Source organism: Bison bison, unplaced genomic scaffold, assembly GCF_000754665.1.
Source record: "Bison bison bison isolate TAMUID 2011002044 unplaced genomic scaffold, Bison_UMD1.0 scf7180017864291, whole genome shotgun sequence".
Lineage (NCBI taxonomy): Eukaryota > Metazoa > Chordata > Mammalia > Artiodactyla > Bovidae > Bison > Bison bison.
Window position 1 is genome coordinate 8,513,509 of NW_011494863.1, and position 17,744 is coordinate 8,531,252.

General features: G+C 40.3%; 1 protein-coding gene across 1 annotated transcript in view; it reads left to right on the forward strand.

Annotated features, from left to right (window-relative positions):
- Positions 1–17,744, forward strand: part of STK32A (serine/threonine kinase 32A) — a 131,354-nt gene that overhangs the window by 110,318 nt on the left and 3,292 nt on the right. Inside the window, exons 9-11 of the mRNA XM_010850474.1 lie at positions 5,011–5,127; positions 8,532–8,657; positions 10,299–10,427. Coding sequence (XP_010848776.1) covers positions 5,011–5,127; positions 8,532–8,657; positions 10,299–10,427 — 372 coding nt within the window. The remainder of the gene's footprint in view (positions 1–5,010; positions 5,128–8,531; positions 8,658–10,298; positions 10,428–17,744) is intronic.

The following is a 17,744-nucleotide window of genomic DNA, read 5'->3' on the forward strand; positions in this document are numbered from 1 at the left end:
CACATATCTTTATTAATCTGTTAGTGGACATTTAGGTTGTTTTGGTGTCTTGGCTGCTGTGAATAATGCTGCAACGAACATGGCAATGCAGAGTCTCTTTTGTAAAGCACAAATCTCACTTTTCGTAGTGAAGAAAAAATGTTGCTCCCTAATTCCTCACACGCATATACCCTTCATCTGCCTTAGCAACCCTCCCCTCCTCCCCACACTCTTGAGACACCTTAGCTGGTCACACTTTGCTCTTTAGTACCAGGTTAACTTTTCAGATTTCGCTTCAGTATGAACAATGCTGACTCTTTGCAAACTTACTTCAGCCTCTTTGGATTTACTCATCTCTCGAGGCATCCCTCAAAGGTCTTCCTCTCATTCCTTTGCCTATAAAGAGATTTCCTAAGATGAACCCTGGTTTTTTTTTAAAATAACTCTTTGAATAAGTTTGGAAATCGCTAAATTAAGTTTGAATAAAGTTCAGGAGGTGTCTAAACTGTAGAGCTTTTCAGAATCCTTATATTTAATGTAGGTTGTTCATTTCTAACAAAGGACAGACTTGGACTGTCTCAAATTTCTTTTGCAGGAAAAGCCTTTCTCCAGGTCTTTTCATATCAGATCCTACCCATTCTTTAGGGACCTTGACAACACAGCTCCTTCTCTGAAGCAATTTTCTCTGCTCTCTCTAGCTAAAGTGATCTGTGTATCTTCCAAATATTTATGTACTCTCTCTCTCTTTTATATGGATATTCCCTGGTGGCTCAAACGGTAAAGAGTCTGCCTGCAGTATGGGAGACCCTGCAGTGTTTGATACCTGGGTTGGGAAGATCTCCTGGAGAAGGAAATGGCAACCCACTCCAGTATTCTTGCCTGGAGAATTTCATGGAGAGAGGAGCCTGACAGGCTATGCAAAGAGTTGGACACCACTGAGCAATTTCACTACTCTCTTATAACCCTTCTGAATTTAAAATTATTGAAAAAATATACAAAAGCAGAAAAATAAAGGTAGAAGTCAACCACATCCTCTAATAAGCAAAGTCTCAGTTAAGAAATTAAAACCCTCCTTTGACCTTCCAAATCTCATCTTTCAGAGTGTATTCACTTCCAAACCTTTTCTGCTTTTCTAAGGATAGTCTATTTTTACATACATGTATATACACATTGTTATTGTTGTTTCAGTAAAAATAAAATTATGCTTTAACCTTTCTGTTGAGACTCTTTTCACTTAAGATGAAATGTAGAACTCTCTATATCAGAACACCTAAATCTATTTTCTGTTTTAGGATTAAAGCCATTTCACAAATGTATTGCCCTTGTAAATTTTTCTAGCTATATCAATTTTTATGTTTTCAATCTCTTCTATATTATTAGAGTATAGATTTATTAAAGGTGAAGCCAATGTTTTATATAGTTTAGTATTATCCACAGTATTTAGCTGTAAATAGGTACCTGACAAATGTTTGTTGAATGTATGGGGGAATACGTCAATACGAATCAATTCTGACATATTCTTGGAGAGAATCACCAAGGAGGCTATATGTAATTATGTTTCAAAATATAGCCAACTCAAAGAAATGAAATAGCAACATTTAATTACAACTAGCAACACAAATAAACCACAGATGAAAGGTGCTAAACAGTCATTCCCTCCACATGGACAAATTGTGATTTACAGAAAAATACATGCTTCGAGGGCTTCCCTGGTGGCTTGGACAGTAAAGAATCCGCCTGCAATGTGAGAAACCTGGGTTCAATCCCTGTGTTGGGACAATCCCCTGGAGAAGTATGTAAAAGTCTACCCACTCCAGTATTCTGGCCTAGAGAATTCCATGGACTGTATAGTCCACAGGGTTGCAAAGAGCTGGACATGACGGAGCGCATTTCACTTTCATATGCTTCAAAGGGGAATGTGCCTGAAACATCCCTGTAGTGTAAGAGCCTGACCATGGTCTTGATGAACGGGTCCCTTAGCCCTTAAGGTGCTTTGTCATCTCTCTGCATCCCAACTCACATTGTGAAGGCAAGGTCCACATCTTCTCTAGTCTTGTAATACCCGTAGTATTAGCTTATGATAGGGACATACATTGTTTTGCACTAATTGTACATCCTTGGCTGAAGCTCTTTTGCTTTTGTACTCCTGAAATAAGACTAGAATCACAACACTTTTTCCCATGTAACATTTTACCTTTTCCATCTTGTTTGTTCTTTATATTCTCATTCTTAATTTATATGCTACCCTAGAATTGTCTGCTAGATCCTGTAATTGTACACTGTAATTTTTCTTTATATCACTGTATCCCATTGATTTCTCTGTGAATATGTATGTATATCTGTACAGTCTCTGTAATTATTCATGGCTTCACTGAGTAGACTGTAGGCTCTACCAGTGTAGAAATACCATCTGTCCTGTCTTCATTGTATCCCCAGTGCCCAACAGAGGTGCTGGAACATTACAGGCATTCATTCAATATTTGATAAGTGAATAAATATACAGTTCTGGTTGTTGATGGTTTAATGTGGATTTTAAAATTTAGAACTAGAAAAATAGGTTATTGTATAAGACAAAGGCAATTGGACTATTTGGAACAAGTGGACAGACCATGAGGATTTAAAAATATATATATTGAATTCAGCCCTATGGCCCTCTAAAATAAAAGAAAAAATGCAGCACAATCTTAAACCATTTGCTTATAGCATTCTCAGTTAATTTATTAGTTTATCAAAGCATTTTGTGTATTTAGATGTCTCAGAATTAGGTTTAGAAATATAAGTGGACTGAAGAAGAAAATTAAAAAAAAAGAAAAATACATACACACACACATATAACACATATAAGCTTGAGTGTGTCAACCTGCCCTAGCTCTAATGGTAAACTTGCAGTGGATCACAGGTAGTGACCCACAGTGCCCCTGGCTTGCAAACAGTCAATGAACATTGATGATGTTGATAAGGCACACTTTTTCTGGTATTGAGTTCCAAGGGTTATTTCCAGTCTGTCATTACTGAAGCAGATGAATTAATTATGGTCATTTATTCAGTCCTGAGGGAAGAAAGTATGTGGCAGGTGTTTTTAAACCTCACATAAAAAATAAAGTTTGGCCAAGCTCCCTTTTAGGGAGTCCGACCTAGCACTTCCTGGTTCCCTGGGTAACAGGTGTTGACATGGCATGTTTAGAATTAAGACTTCCTTCACATCACCTTTCTTGATGACTCATCTTCCTATTCATTATCTACATTTATTGGGTTGGCCAAAAAGTTCACTCAGGTTTTTCTGTGAGATTGTTTGGAAAAACCTGAATGAACCTTTTGTCCAACTCAATATATCCACCATTCTTTTTACCTTTGTTTCAATAATAATAATATCTCTCCTGTATTGTGTCTAATATATATCAGTCACTCTATTGAGAACTTTACATGTATCATGTCATTTAATTTTCCCAACAATCCTCTAAGGTGGCTCATTTTACAGAAGAAGGAATCGAAACTAAAATTGACTGATTCAGTTTAGCGCTCAAATCCTTTTGCCTTCAAAGCTCAAACATTTAATTACATTATATGACCTTCATATACTTCATATACCTCAAATACAGATATCAACAAGGAAAAAAATTAAACTCTTTCATTTCTCCCAATTTATCAGTCCATGGTCATTGTGCCTTGAAAGAACCAGGCACATGATAAATGTACATAGCCATAGTCACCGTCCCATTGTTGGTTAATCTAATGTGAAAATTTTATTCATTCAACAAGCATATAATGAGCACTTACTAGGTGCTGTGTCCCAAGGGCAAAAAATGCGAATATGGTATGGAAATGGCAACCCATTCCAGTATTCTTGCCTAGAGAATCCTGTGGATGGAGGAGCCTGGTGGGCTGCTTTCCATAGGGTCGCACAGAGTCGGACACGACTGCAGCAACTTAGCATGCATGCATGCATTGGGGAAGGAAATGGCAACCCACTCCAGTATTCTTGCCTGGAGAATCCCAGGGACAGAGGAGCCTGGTGGGCTGCCTTCTATGGGGTCGCACTGAGTCGGACGCGACTGAAGCGACTTAGCACCAGCGGCAGCTAGCTTTAAGTAGCTCCCTTCACATAGAGAATCCCAGGGCGAATCCTTTATGAAACAGAAATCAGCATTGGTAAAGGCTGCCCTCTAGTGGACATCTGTGAAAATTACTAACAAATTACTTTGATTTCTTTCCTCCAAGTTAAAATTATAGCAGAGTCTGGCTCTCTTGAAACTAAAAATACTTTTGCCTCATCATAAAATTCTCCACCCAACTACACAGAACTAGCGGCTCATTGCATTTGGAGCGGGTGTTGAAGTCTTCTGTGTAACCTTCCAACTTGAACTTTGTCCTTATGATTCAAACAAGTAAAAAGAGGTGTAAAACTCTGAATCTCTTTATAATCAGCACTTAAGTAATAATTTTGAAAACTTCTATTTACTGAGCACTGGGCTTCTCTGGTGGCTCAGACGGTAAAGAACCCTCCTGCAACGCAGAAGACCCAGGTTTGATCCCTGGGTTGGGACAATCCCCAGGAAAAGGGAATGACAACCCACTCCAGTATTCTTGCCTGGTGAATTCCACGGACAGAGGAGCCGGGCAGGCTACAGTCCACAGGGTCACAGAGTCTGACATGACTGGGCAACTAACACTACACACTGTTCAGTATTTTAGGGAAATACTTCTCTAAGTTAACCGTATAAGACAGTTCCAAATTGACATCTCAGAGGTGGATTTAGCTCACAAAAAAGTTTCTTTTACCCAGAGGGATTACCAGCTTTTAAGAACTTGGGGGTTTCCTGAGAAACTGTAGTCTTTCTGTATCTTTTTAAAAAGCAGGAAATGTGGCAATCATGTACTGTATCTGCATATGGCAACAAAACAATCAGCTGGAGGGGATTAGAAAATCCTATTGATACTTTATTGGTTGAAAATTTAGCTTGGGAACATTTACAAAGCAATGTTTTTCCTTTTACCCTATAAAAATGAAGACTCTCACTTCTCTCTTTTAAGAGACCATATCATATTCGCTCCAGTACTTCCAGCAAGGAAATTGCACACATGTTTGAGACAGCGCTAGTGACTTACCCTTCTGCCTGGTCACAGGAGATGGTATCCCTTCTTAAAAAGGTAAGAAGGATGAATGCACGACAAAAGTAATAAAAAGAAGCAGGTGATCTGGTTTGAAATGTAAGTTACAGGGGCTTCCCTGGACGCCCAGTGTTGTTGTTTTTTTTAATATACATTTATTTATTTAAATTGGAGGCTAATTACTTTACAGTATTGTATTGGTTTTGCTATACATTGACATGAATCCACCATAGGTGTACACGTGTTCCCCATCCTGAAACCCCCTCCCACGTCCCTCCCCATACCATCCCTCTGGGTCATCCCAGTGCACCAGCCCCGAGCATCCTGTATCACGCATCAAACCTGGACTGGCGATTGGCTTCATATATGATAATATACATGTTTCAATGCCATTCTCCCAAATCATCCCACCCTGGCCCTCTCCCACAGAGTCCAAAAGACTGTTCTATACATCTGTGTCTCTTTTGCTGTCTCTCATACATGCTGTCTCTCTTTGTTACCATCTTTCTAAATTCCATATATATGCATTAGTAGACTATATTGGTGTTTTTCTTTCTGGCTTACTTCACTCTGTATAATAGGCTCCAGTTTCATCCACCTCATTAGAACTGATTCAAATGTATTCTTTTTAATGACTGAGTAATACTCCATTGTGTATATGTTCCACAGCTTTCTTATCCATTTGTCTGCTGATGGACATCTAGGTTGCTTCCATGTCCTAGCTATTATAAACAGTGCTGCGATGAACATTGGGGTACATGGGTCTTTCAATTCTAGTTTCCTCGGTGTATATGCCCAGCAGTGGGATTGCTGGGTCGTATGGCAGTTCTATTTCCAGTTTTTTAAGGAATCTCCACACTGTTCTCCATAGTGGCTGTACTAGTGGAGAAAAGGGAACCCTCTTACACTGTTGGTGGGAATGCAAACGTCCAGTGTTGTTAAGACTTTGCCTTCCAATGCAGGGGTTGGGAGTTCAAGCTTTGGCCAGGGAACTAAGATCCCATATGCCTTACCACCAAAAAACCAGAACATAAAGAACAAAAGCAATATTGTAACAAATTCAATGAAGAATTAAAAAAAAACAGTCTACATCAAAACAAAAAAATGGTTATGATACTGGAGGCCGTCATAATAATATACATTTCTGGAGTGGGTTTTGCAGCTAACAGATTTCAAATACCTGGCTTCATTAATAAGGCAATGCACATGTCCTCTTGAATGTCTCAAAAGACATTTCAAATTCCATGTGCCCCGAATGGAATTCTTGAACTCGGTATTTCCTGGACTTCGTCCAGTGTTCCCTCGCTCAGTCACTGGCCTCTCCATCCACCCACTCATACAAGGCAGAACCAGACATCACTCATCATCCTCATATCCAGTCCATCACCACGTCCTGTTATCTGACCTTTTAAATACCTTTTGAACCTGACGCTTCTCTCCCTCTCCCTTATCTTCTTCACAGTCCTACTGCCATCAAGTTTTGTTTGCCCTGCACACTTTTAAACACACTCCATTCTGTTCTCCGCTCTGCCCCACAGGGACCTATTCAAAGCACAGGTCATTGTTTTCCTACTGTTATTAGGATAAAGATCAAAATAATTTGTATAGTGTAAAGGTTCTAACTACCCCTTGAGTCTTATTTTGGACTTTTGTCCCCCTTTTGATGACACACAAACCGCTTTGTGCTTCCTTTTCCCTTCTCTTTCCCGTCCCCAACCCCACCCTCGTATACCAGTCTCCCATAGGCCTTTGCATGGGCTAGTCTCCCTGCCTAGAACACTGCTCCCATCCTCAGTTCTCCTAGCTCCCTCCTTTAGATTATTACTACTCAATGTGATTCAATAAGTGGTCCAAGTACATTAATTACTCCCCACCAGGTCTATAACAAAACATAGAAATTGAGAGAAGTATTAAAAAAAACTTGTATAGCAGTCTTGATATAGCAGTATAGCAGTTTTGTATAGCAGTTTGATACTGCTGATGCCTCAAAGCACATGTGTGCCAGCCTATGTGGTGATGTCAAGCTCAAATCACCAGTTGTACCCGGTGTAGAGTTCCATACTAGCCACACACAATAACACCACATATTGGTTTCAGTAGGTTGGAAATTAAACCAAAGAGAAATATCTAGCCCTTCTGCATAGTTTGAGAAACACAGCTTTAGATCTCAGCTCAAATCTCCCTTCTTCAGGGAGCCTCCCTCTATTGTCAGCTCACACAAGCATGAACGTTCCTTCATCATATTTTTCACAATTTGAAATTACACATTGCGCATGCGTGACTCTTCGGTTAATACCATTGCTGTCAAGCTGCATGAGGGAAGGACCACATCTGACTTGTTCACCATGGTGTCTTCAGCACCTAACACACAGCCTGACAAGTGGTAAAATTTGGAATTTGAACTAATGAGGTCCAATGATTTTCATCAGATTTTTTAACGTACCCATGTTCACCAGGAAGATTAAGGATAATTGAGGCAGAATCTCAATCATGTGTATTATGTAAAAGAAAAATGAAGAGCCCAAGAGGATGAACTTGCCTTTTTTCTGAAGAGAGAAATCTGCACAGGTTGTAGCTGGTCAAGGAAAAGAGCTTTGTGGACTAAGACTTCAAAACCTATGTCTCTTGTCTCTGGGTCAAGTGTTCTATTTTCCAATAGGGATACTGCTGTTGGCGATGTCAAAAATAAAGAATAGGGGCAGAGGTCATTTTCCATAAGCAAATTTTCCCTAGCTCCAAGACAGCCTTCTCACCCCAGAATTGCACCCTGATGACCCACAGTGATCACCTTCAGGTCTCTCCTCAAATGGAACTGCTCCTTCCCATCCAAACAACAGGACTATAATGATATTGGTTCTAGGGTGCTTCGGATGAGGAAACAAAATCTTTAATTTCAGTTCACAAAACCCAGAACTGTTGCAGTAATCTTAATGACATCTTATCTGTGTCAGTCCCAGTATATATTGATTAGTTATAAACACTGCTAAAATTTTTAGTGTGAAATGAATTTCATGTGTTAAATCCAATGTACATTTTTCCACTCAAGAAGAACAGATTTCTTAGTCACTTTAAACATGGCCTTATTTGAACATGGCCATGTTTAGCTATACCTAAACCTAACGAAATAGGTTATTATCCCTTTTTTACAGATGGGTAAACTGAGGTTTAGAGAACAAACTTGCCCATGATTAATCAGTCATGGAATCAGGAATCAAACATGTTTGACTCCGGAGGACAAGCTGTTTTCACTCACCACATGACCAGCTTACAATTCATTCTGACCATTCATTATTATCTATATTATTTGTTTATGGGACTAAGGAAGGAAAACACTGCTTGTTTCCATCAATCCTATTCCTAAAAATGTTTATAGGGAATCTTTATGATTTTTTGCTCCCCAAGTGACCTTGTTCCTGATCTTGGTGTTTGTATTCCCTTGGCAGCTACTTGAACTGAATCCGGACCACAGATTTTCCCATTTGTCTGATATTCAAAACTTCCCATATATGAATGATATGAACTGGGATGCAGTTCTGCAGAAGAGGCTCATTCCAGGATTTGTTCCTAATGTAAGTCAATCCTAATAAACCCTTAATAACTCTCATTCATTGCATATTCTTCTGTGTGCCAGATATATACCTGGTCTCATCAGATAGCCACACCAGTGTTGTAAGACAGTCAACGTTCCTGTTTTACAGATGAGAAAACCAAGGCACACACAGGTTAAGTTGGCTGACAAAGGCCACACGGCTAGCAGGTGGCTAAGCTGGGATTCCGGTCTAGGTCAGTGCTGGGAGTTCTAGCTCCTAACTACTTTTTTGTGGCTTACTTTTTAGTGGAAACAAGTCCTAATCCTACAGATAGTCTTTTCCAGGAATCTGCCAATTTAAAACATTTTCTCTGATTCCAAAGATGTAGGAATGTGTATCCAAGGAGTTCTGTGAGTCAGAGGATTGAAAGCTGTTTAGGTTGGATATTTGTTTTTACCATTCATTCCTCTTCCTCTGGTAGTTTGGACTTCCCTGGTGACTCAGATGGTAACACATCTGCCTGCAATGCAGGAGACCCGGGTTTGATCCCTGGGCTGGGAAGTCCCCTGGAGAAGAAAATGGCAGCCCACTCCAGTACCCTTGCCTGGAAAAATCCCATGGACAGAGGAGCCTGGTAGGCTACAGTCCATGGGGTCACAAAGAGTCTTACATGACTGAGCGACTTCACTTTCACTGGTAGTTCTACACTGGGAACCATATTCTCAATGACTAATAAGCAAAGGGAAATAAGTCCCACCAGATGTACCTAGCCAAAAAACATCTGTGGCTTCCTGCAGTCTACTGAGCTCCAGCCAAGGAGCCAAGTGAGACCTCTAATCCCTCTCTCCCCACAGCCTGATTCTACACACTCAGTTGTAGGCAGATTGGCAGAATAATCGTCTCTTAAGGGAGCCTGCAGAAACAATTTGGAGTTTTCTGCTCTTAAGCCCAGGCCAGACACCTGCGATGGGCATGTGGGGGTGTGATCCTTCATGTACAAACAGCAGATGGGTGGGTGGGGTACAAAGCAAGAGGCACCAGAAGGCAATGGGGAGGAATTCTGGGATGGGGGAATGCTACCTTCTGGAGCAACAGGAGGTGGGGTCCTACCTGGCCGCTCCTCGGGGTCCAGCGGGGACAGCTTGCACTCTTGGCTGACACACGCGGCCTTGGAGATCTAGGCACCTTTCTGTTCTTTCATGCGCCACCCCATCAGCGCTGCCTCCAGAGACCTTGTGTGTGTGCTTCTCTGATTTAATTGTGAATCTGAATCATCTGGGGAGCTTGTTACACATGCAATTTCCTGGCCCGGTGTTCAGAAACACTGATTCTGGAAGTCTGGTTGGGGAACTAGGAATCAACTTAGGGTCATTCTGATCCACCACTGAACCTACTTTGAGAAACATAGCCCCAGAAGGCAAACTTTAGAAAAATAATTATAATAGGATTTTCTTTCTAACTCCTGGAAGGCTCCTTGGGAGTTTAGAAAAATCAACAAAATACAAACAGAACATGAAAAACAAGGCTGGCGATAAAGTACCTAAAACTTTGGGTGGAAATCCCAGCTGGTTATTCTTGGACTGTTCCTGCAGGACTGACTTGTAATCTCCTTATTCAGTCTGGCCTATTTTCAGAAGGATACAGAAATGTAAGCGATCAGTCAACCTGTCTTCCTTGCAGAAAGGCAGGCTGAACTGTGACCCCACCTTTGAACTCGAAGAAATGATCCTGGAGTCCAAGCCTCTGCACAAGAAAAAGAAGCGTCTGGCCAAGAAGGAGAAGGAGATGAGGAAATGCGACTCCTCTCAGGTAAGCAGTCCCCTCACCCTCAGGGTCGTGGGATTCTTCACGACTGCTGCCATTGGTTGGAAAGCTTCCGGTGGGTGAGCTTCCCGCAGGAACTGGCAGCTTTGTGACTGTGAAAAGGAGCTGAACACCCCAGCGTCTGAAAGGGAAGCCCTGGGCATCCCAGCACCAATCTTTTACGTCTGAATGTCCTACCCAGGCCTCTGCAATTAACTTAATTCCCTTAGTGTCTTCTCCTAACTCTCAATTCAAATTTTGTGACCTCCTGGAAGGGAATCTAATTGGCGAAGCCTAGGTCAGGTTACCATCCTTAAAATGATGGGAAAAGTTGTTTAGTCACTAAGCTGTGTTCCAGCTGTTTTGGGCCCCATTCTTTTGAGGAATCACTGGGAGCAGCCAATTCTAGAGGGCCGTATCTGGTCTTTGCTAGAAGCAGAATCTCCTAATGTCAGGGCTAGCACAAGTAGGGAGTATTCAGTCACAGAAAAGATGGAATTATATGGTTGAGCATTATTGCTGGATTTCAGGCTGAATCAAATTAATTTTGTAACTAACTACATTATCCTACGGAGAAGGCAATGGCACCCACTCCAGTACTCTTGCCTGGAAAATCCCATGGGCGGAGGAGCCTGGTAGGCTGCAGTCCATGGGGTTGCGAAGAGTCGAAAACGACTGAGCGACTTCACTTTCACTTTTCACTTTCATGCATTGGAGAAGGACATGGCAACCCACTCCAGTGTTCTTGCCTGGAGAATCCCAGGGACAGGGGAGCCTGGTGGGCTGCCGTCTATGGGGTCGCACAGAGTCGGACACGACTGAAGCGACTGAGCATGCATGCATGCACATTATCCTATGTCAGAGTTTAGAGGTCAGATTTCAGAAAAGTAACTTACAGGGGCTCAGTAGGATTTTACACAGTAAGGTTTTGTGTATAATAATGACGGTGAAGCATTAAATATTCACCTTGCCTCTAATGATCATCCATGGGCTTCCCTGATGGCTCAATGGTAAAGAATCCACCTGCCAATTGGAAGATCCTTTGTAGAAGGAAATGACAACCCACTCCAATATTTTTGCCTGGAAATCTCATGGACAGAGGAGCCTGGTGGGCTATACTCTGCAGGGTCGCCAAAGAGTCAGACAGAATTTACCAACTAAACAACAATAATGATCATCCATTCATCCACTCAATCATCCACCCATCTCCCTACACACTCAACTAATGGTCATCCATTTTTCCATCCCTCTGTATCCATTTGCTTAGGCTATTTTTATTGAGTCCTTATTATCCGCTGCATTCTGTGCTAAACACTGGAAAGGGATATGAATAAGATATAATTCCTGCATTCACTGACAGCCCCCTTCCCAGAGATTGCATAATCCTGTGGTTAAAATGGCTCTGCAAACAAGCAACTATTCTCAATGTTCCTAATTTCTCTAGTCCTCAGGGCATACTGTACCCTTTAATGGTCAGTTAACCCAAGTCCACATCCTGTTTGTCCGCAGAACTGCCCTCTGAGCGGATTCCCATCTTTAAGTGTTTTCTAGGGCTCTCCAAGGAATGCTTCGCTGTACCACAAACCCATCTTGCTTGTTGCTTTTCACTTTACCCATCTTCCTCCTAATGATCTGTTGCTCTTCATATCATAACCAACTGGCTTCTCCTGGCTGGCTCCTTCCTTTTCCCCCAGAGAGCTGCCTGTGTAGGCTCCTCTGCTAACAGACCTCCAAATGTAGCCAAGAACGAGACATCACCTTAATTATGTTTTTTCAAGTTCTAGAGATAACAGCAATTTGTGAGTAACTTCTTGCCATACCTTCCCTGCTCTGTATGATCTGTCTACCTTCCTCCCCATTCTTGTACTATGCCATTCTTGACCTCACTTAAAACCCTCAAGATGCATAGGCCCTGCTAGTGTCTGGCCCTTGCTCTTCCGTTTTCTGGAATGTTCTCCTCTTGGACCTTCACTTAGAGGGCTTCCTCCCCTGTTTATACCCCAAATGCCTCCTAATCAAAGGTGAGGTACCCTCTTTCTCAGCCCCTGTTTTTAACTCCTTTATGACCTTGTGCTTGTGTGCTTAGTCATTCAGTCGTGTCTGACTCTTGCAACCGCATGGACTCCTCTGGGGAGGAGGAGGCCAGACTCCTCTGTCCATGGGATTCTCCAGGCAAGAATATTGGAGTGGGTTGCCATGCCCTCCTCCACGGGATCTTCCCAACCCATGGATTGAACCCATAGTTTATAAACATTTTATTTATGCTTATTTGTGTGTCTTTTTCTGTCCCACTAAAATAAGCCTTCTCCTGTGCAAAGACCAGGTGTCGGTCTTACCCACATTGTCTTCATGGTACCCCAAGAGTGCATGTAATATAGTAGAGGCTCAACCAGTGTTTGATCAACACATTAAAAGAACAAAAACCTAAAACTGAACCGTGAAGACTGGTCATTGCTGTTCTTAGAATTACAAGGTCAAGCTCCATCCACAGGACATCTTCCTGAGATCCCCTCTTATCCTAGACCTAACCTGTGCCCAGCCACCCGATCGCAGGGGCAAACTCCCACATATCCCATGGGAAAGGGTATGAGCCACTCACCCACAGTACAGAACCTCTGACATTTCCTAATGCTAAGAAGAAAAAGCACTTTCTTCTTTTTCCAAAGTATCATGTCAATCTCAGAATCATTTGCTAAGAGGTGGCTTTGCTCATGATAAAGAGAGGCCTTTACATTCTCTTTACAGTCTTTTTGCTTGTCTTGTTTCTAACCTTTTTATTATGGTAAAACATGTATAGCATAATTTTCCATTTTAACTATTAAGTGTACAATTTATTAAGTTCATTTGCAATATTGTGTACCCACTACCACTGTCTATCCAAAATTTTTCAATACTCCCCAAACCACTGGTCTTTCTTTAATTTGTTTCAGCAATGTTTGTACTTATCAGAGTATAAATCTTTCACCTCCTTGGTTAAACTTATTCCTAGGTTTTTTATGCTTTTGGAGACATAGAATTTTTTCTTAATTTCTTCCTAGATGATTACTGGTGTGTAGAAACAGAAGTGATTTTTCTGTATTAATTTGTATACTGCAACTGAACTCATTTATGAGCTCTAGTAGCTTCTTGATGGATTCTCTGTAGTTTTCTATGTTAATATATAGGATTATGTCATCTGTATATTGAGGTACTTTTAGTTCTTCCTTTCCAGTTTGGATTCCTTTATTGTTTTTTCCTGTCTGGTTGCTCTGGTTAGAAGTTCCAATACAATGTTGAATAGCAACAGTGAAAGCAGGTATCTTTGTTCTTTTTCTGATCTTAAGAGGAAAGACTTCAGCCTTTACCATTGAGTATTATGCTATCTGTGGGGTTTTGTCAATGCCTTTACTTATGGTGAGCAAGTTCAGTTCTATTCCTAGTTTTCTGAGTGTTTTTATCATGAAGGGTTTTGATTTTTTCAAATGCCTTTTCTGGGTCAGTTGAGACATCATGTGTGTGTGTGGGGTGTGTGTGGGGTGTGTGGGTGTGTGTGTGTGTGTGTGTGTGTTTTCAATTACTGTGAGGTATTACATTGACTGCATTTTTTATGTTAAACCATTTTTGCACTCCAGCAGTAAATCATACTTGGTCACAATGTGTAATTTTTTAATATGCTATTGGACTATTTCCTGTATGTTGTTTAAGATTTTGCATCTATGTTCATAGGGGATATTAGTTTGTCATTTTTTTCCTAATAATGTCTTTATTTTTGTATCAGAGTGATGCTGGCCTCATAGAATAAGTTATAAAACCTTTCCTTGTCTTGTATTTTTGGAAGAATTTGAGAAAGGCTGGTGTTAATTCTTCTTTAAATATTTAGAATTTACCTTTGAAACCATCTGGCCTTGGACTTTTCTTTGTTGTAAAATTTTTGATTATTCTCACTTGTAGATTACTCTTGTGAAATATCTGCTGAGATTTTATTTCTTCTTGAGTCAGATTAGGTAATTTGTGTTTCTAAGAGTTTGTCCATTTCATCTAGATGTTCTAATTTGTAGGTGTACAGTTATTCACAGTATTCTTATTTCTGTAAGGTTGGAAGTAATGTCTCCACTTTCATTTATGATTTTAGTTATGTGCATTTTTTTCTCTTTTTTTCCTTTATCATTGTGACTAAACATTTCTCAGTTTTGATATCTTTTCAAAGAACCAACTTTCGATGTCATTGATTCTATTGTCTTTCTATTCTATTTCATTTATCTCTGCTCTAATCTTTATTGTTTCCTTCTTTCTGCTTTGTGTTTAGTTTGCCCTTCTTTTTCTAGTTCCTCAAAGTATAAAGTTGTTATTTATTTCTTCTGCATCCCATACTTTTTGGCATGTTGTATTTTTGTTTTCATTCATCTCAAAGTATTTCCTAATTCTTGTGGTTTATTTTTTGACACATAGGTTGCTTAAGAATGTGTTGTTTAATTTCCACATATTTGTGGATTTTTCAGTTTTCCTTCTATTATTGATTTCTAGCTTCACTTCATTGTGGCTAGGGAAAATTTTGTATGATGTTTATCTTTTTAAATTTATTGAGATCTGTCTTGTAGCCTATTATGTGGTTTCCTTAGACTCTTTGAACATATTTATGGGCTCAGTCATTCAGTCGTGTCTAGCTCTTTGCAGCCCCATGGACTGTAGCCTGCCAGGATCCTCTGTCCATGGGATTTTCTGGAAAAGGATACTGAAGTGGATTGCCATTTCCTACTCCAGTGGGTCTTCCTGACCCCGGGATCAAACCCACGTGTCTTCCATCTCCTGCATTGGCAGGCAGATTCTTTACCACCAGCGCCACCTGGAAAGCCCAGGCATATTTAACGGAGTTGTTTTAAAGTCTATCAAGTAAGTCCAGTATTTGGGCTTCCTCAGGGATGACTTATGTCAATTTATTTGGTTTCTTCGAGTGGGTCATACTTACCTGTTTATTTTTATTTTTTATTTTTTTAAATTTTATTTTATTTTTAAACTTTACATAATTGTATTAGTTTTGCCAAATATCAAAATGAATCCATCACAGGTATACATGTGCTCCCCATCCTGAACCCTCCTCCCTCCTCCCTCCCCATACCATCCCTCTGGGTTGTCCCAGTGCACTAGCCCCAAGCATCCAGTATCATGCATTGAACCTGGACTGGCAACTCGTTTCATACATGATATTATACATGTTTCAATGCCATTCTCCCAAATCTTCCCACCCTCTCCCTCTCCCACAGAGTCCATAAGACTGTTCCATACATCAGTGTCTCTTTTGCTGTCTTGTACACAGGGTTATTGTTATCTTTCTAAATTCCATATATATGTGTTAGTATACTGTATTGGTGTTTTTCCTTCTGGCTTACTTCACTCTGTATAACAGGCTCCAGTTTCATCTACTTCATTAGAACTGATTCAAATGAATTCTTTTTAATGGCTGAGTAATACTCCATTGTGTATATGTACCACAGCTTTCTTATCCATTCATCTGCTGATGGACATCTAGGTTGCTTCCATGTCCTGGCTATTATAAACAGTGCTGCGATGAACATTGGGGTACACGTGTCTCTTTCCCTTCTGGTTTCCTCAGTGTGTATGCCCAGCAGTGGGATTGCTGGATCATAAGGCAGTTCTATTTCCAGTTTTTTAAGGAATCCCCACACTGTTCTCCATAGTGGCTGTACTAGTTTGCATTCCCACCAACAGTGTAAGAGGGTTCCCTTTTCTCCACACCCTCTCCAACATTTATACTTTGTGATTTATTGTCGAAAAATGACATTTGAAAATTATAATGTGGTAACTCCAGAAATCAGACTCTCTCCTCCCTCCTCTAGGATCTGCTGGTTTTTGATTGTTGAAGGCTACCCTTGTACTTCTGAGTGACTTTTACAAACAGTTTTTGCAAAGACTATCCCTTGTCATGCATCATCACTGCAGTCTTTCTTATTTTGGCTTGTGTTCAGCTAACATTTTGATAGAGATTTCCTTAAACACCAGGACCATTTTTAAGTTGCTTTTTTCTTGATTTGGCATTTGGTTGCTATAAACCTCTGATTGCTTTCCAGAGTTTTGACAGTGTGGGCCCTGACAGTTTCTGCCTTTTTTTTTTCTTGTGAGGGGTGGCAGTTTGGAGCTGCCTGTGCCACCATTTGGCTCTAGTTTCTCCTAATGTTACAGCATCAGTTTGAAAACAAAAAGGATTGTGATTCAAAACAATGAGCAGTCTTCCCCCAAAGAAAGATCAGAAAGATGATAAATCTCAAAGTAGCACTTTATTCTACTCAAGTATTTTAAAATGTGAGGACTAATCTTAGCAGCTCACTACATTATCATCATGCTAGTTTATTCATTCATCTGAATCTCGAGGTGTGGCAGGGCATTGGAATTTTTTAAAGTTACTTGGGTGATTCGGGTACGCAGTCAAGGTTACAACCTACAGTTGTAGAATTAGGCTGATTAGTGTAAAAGCACTATTGTTTTCCTTTTCTCCCTATGTCTCAGTTTCATCATTTGTAAAATGGACTTTTAGTATTGGTATCTACTTCATAGACTGTTCTGAGTCAATTAGCACATGTCTGCCAAAATGGTAGCCACTGTTAAAGATGTGGTACATATATACAATGGAATATTACTCAGCCATTAAAAAGAGTGAAGTAATGCCATTTACAGCAACATGGATGGACCTGGAGATTATCATACTAAGTGAAGTAAGTTAGAGAAGAATAAATATCAAATAACACCACTTACATGTGGAGTCTAAAAAAAAATGATACAAATGAACTTATTTACAAAACAGAGATAGACTCACAGACCTAGAAAACAAACTTATGGTTGCCAAAGGGGAAAGGTAAGGGGATGGGAGAGGGATAAACTGGGAGTTTAGGACTGATGTGTACACACTACTATGTTTAATCTAGATAACTAACAAGGACCTGCTGTACAGCACAGGGAACTCTGCTCAATATTCTGTAATACCCTAAATGGGAAAAGAGTTTGAAAAAAGAATAGCTGTATGTATACATAACTGAATCACTTTGTCGTATACCTGAAACTAACACATTGTAAATCAACTATAGTCCAATATAAAATAAAACATTTAAAAACAGAAACAAAAAAATTAAAAGTGCTAACCCTAAGGAAAAAAAAAAAGTTAGCTGTTGTTATGTTTCATTTTTCCACTCTGCTTCCTGACTTCTCACTTCATTCTCTTCCATGGCTCACGGTATATGCCTCTGCTCATGCTCATGGTAGATGCTCTATTGTTTCTTTGCTTCATGGATGTTCTCCACTGACCCTCCCTGCTCACCAACCTCTTTAAAGTAA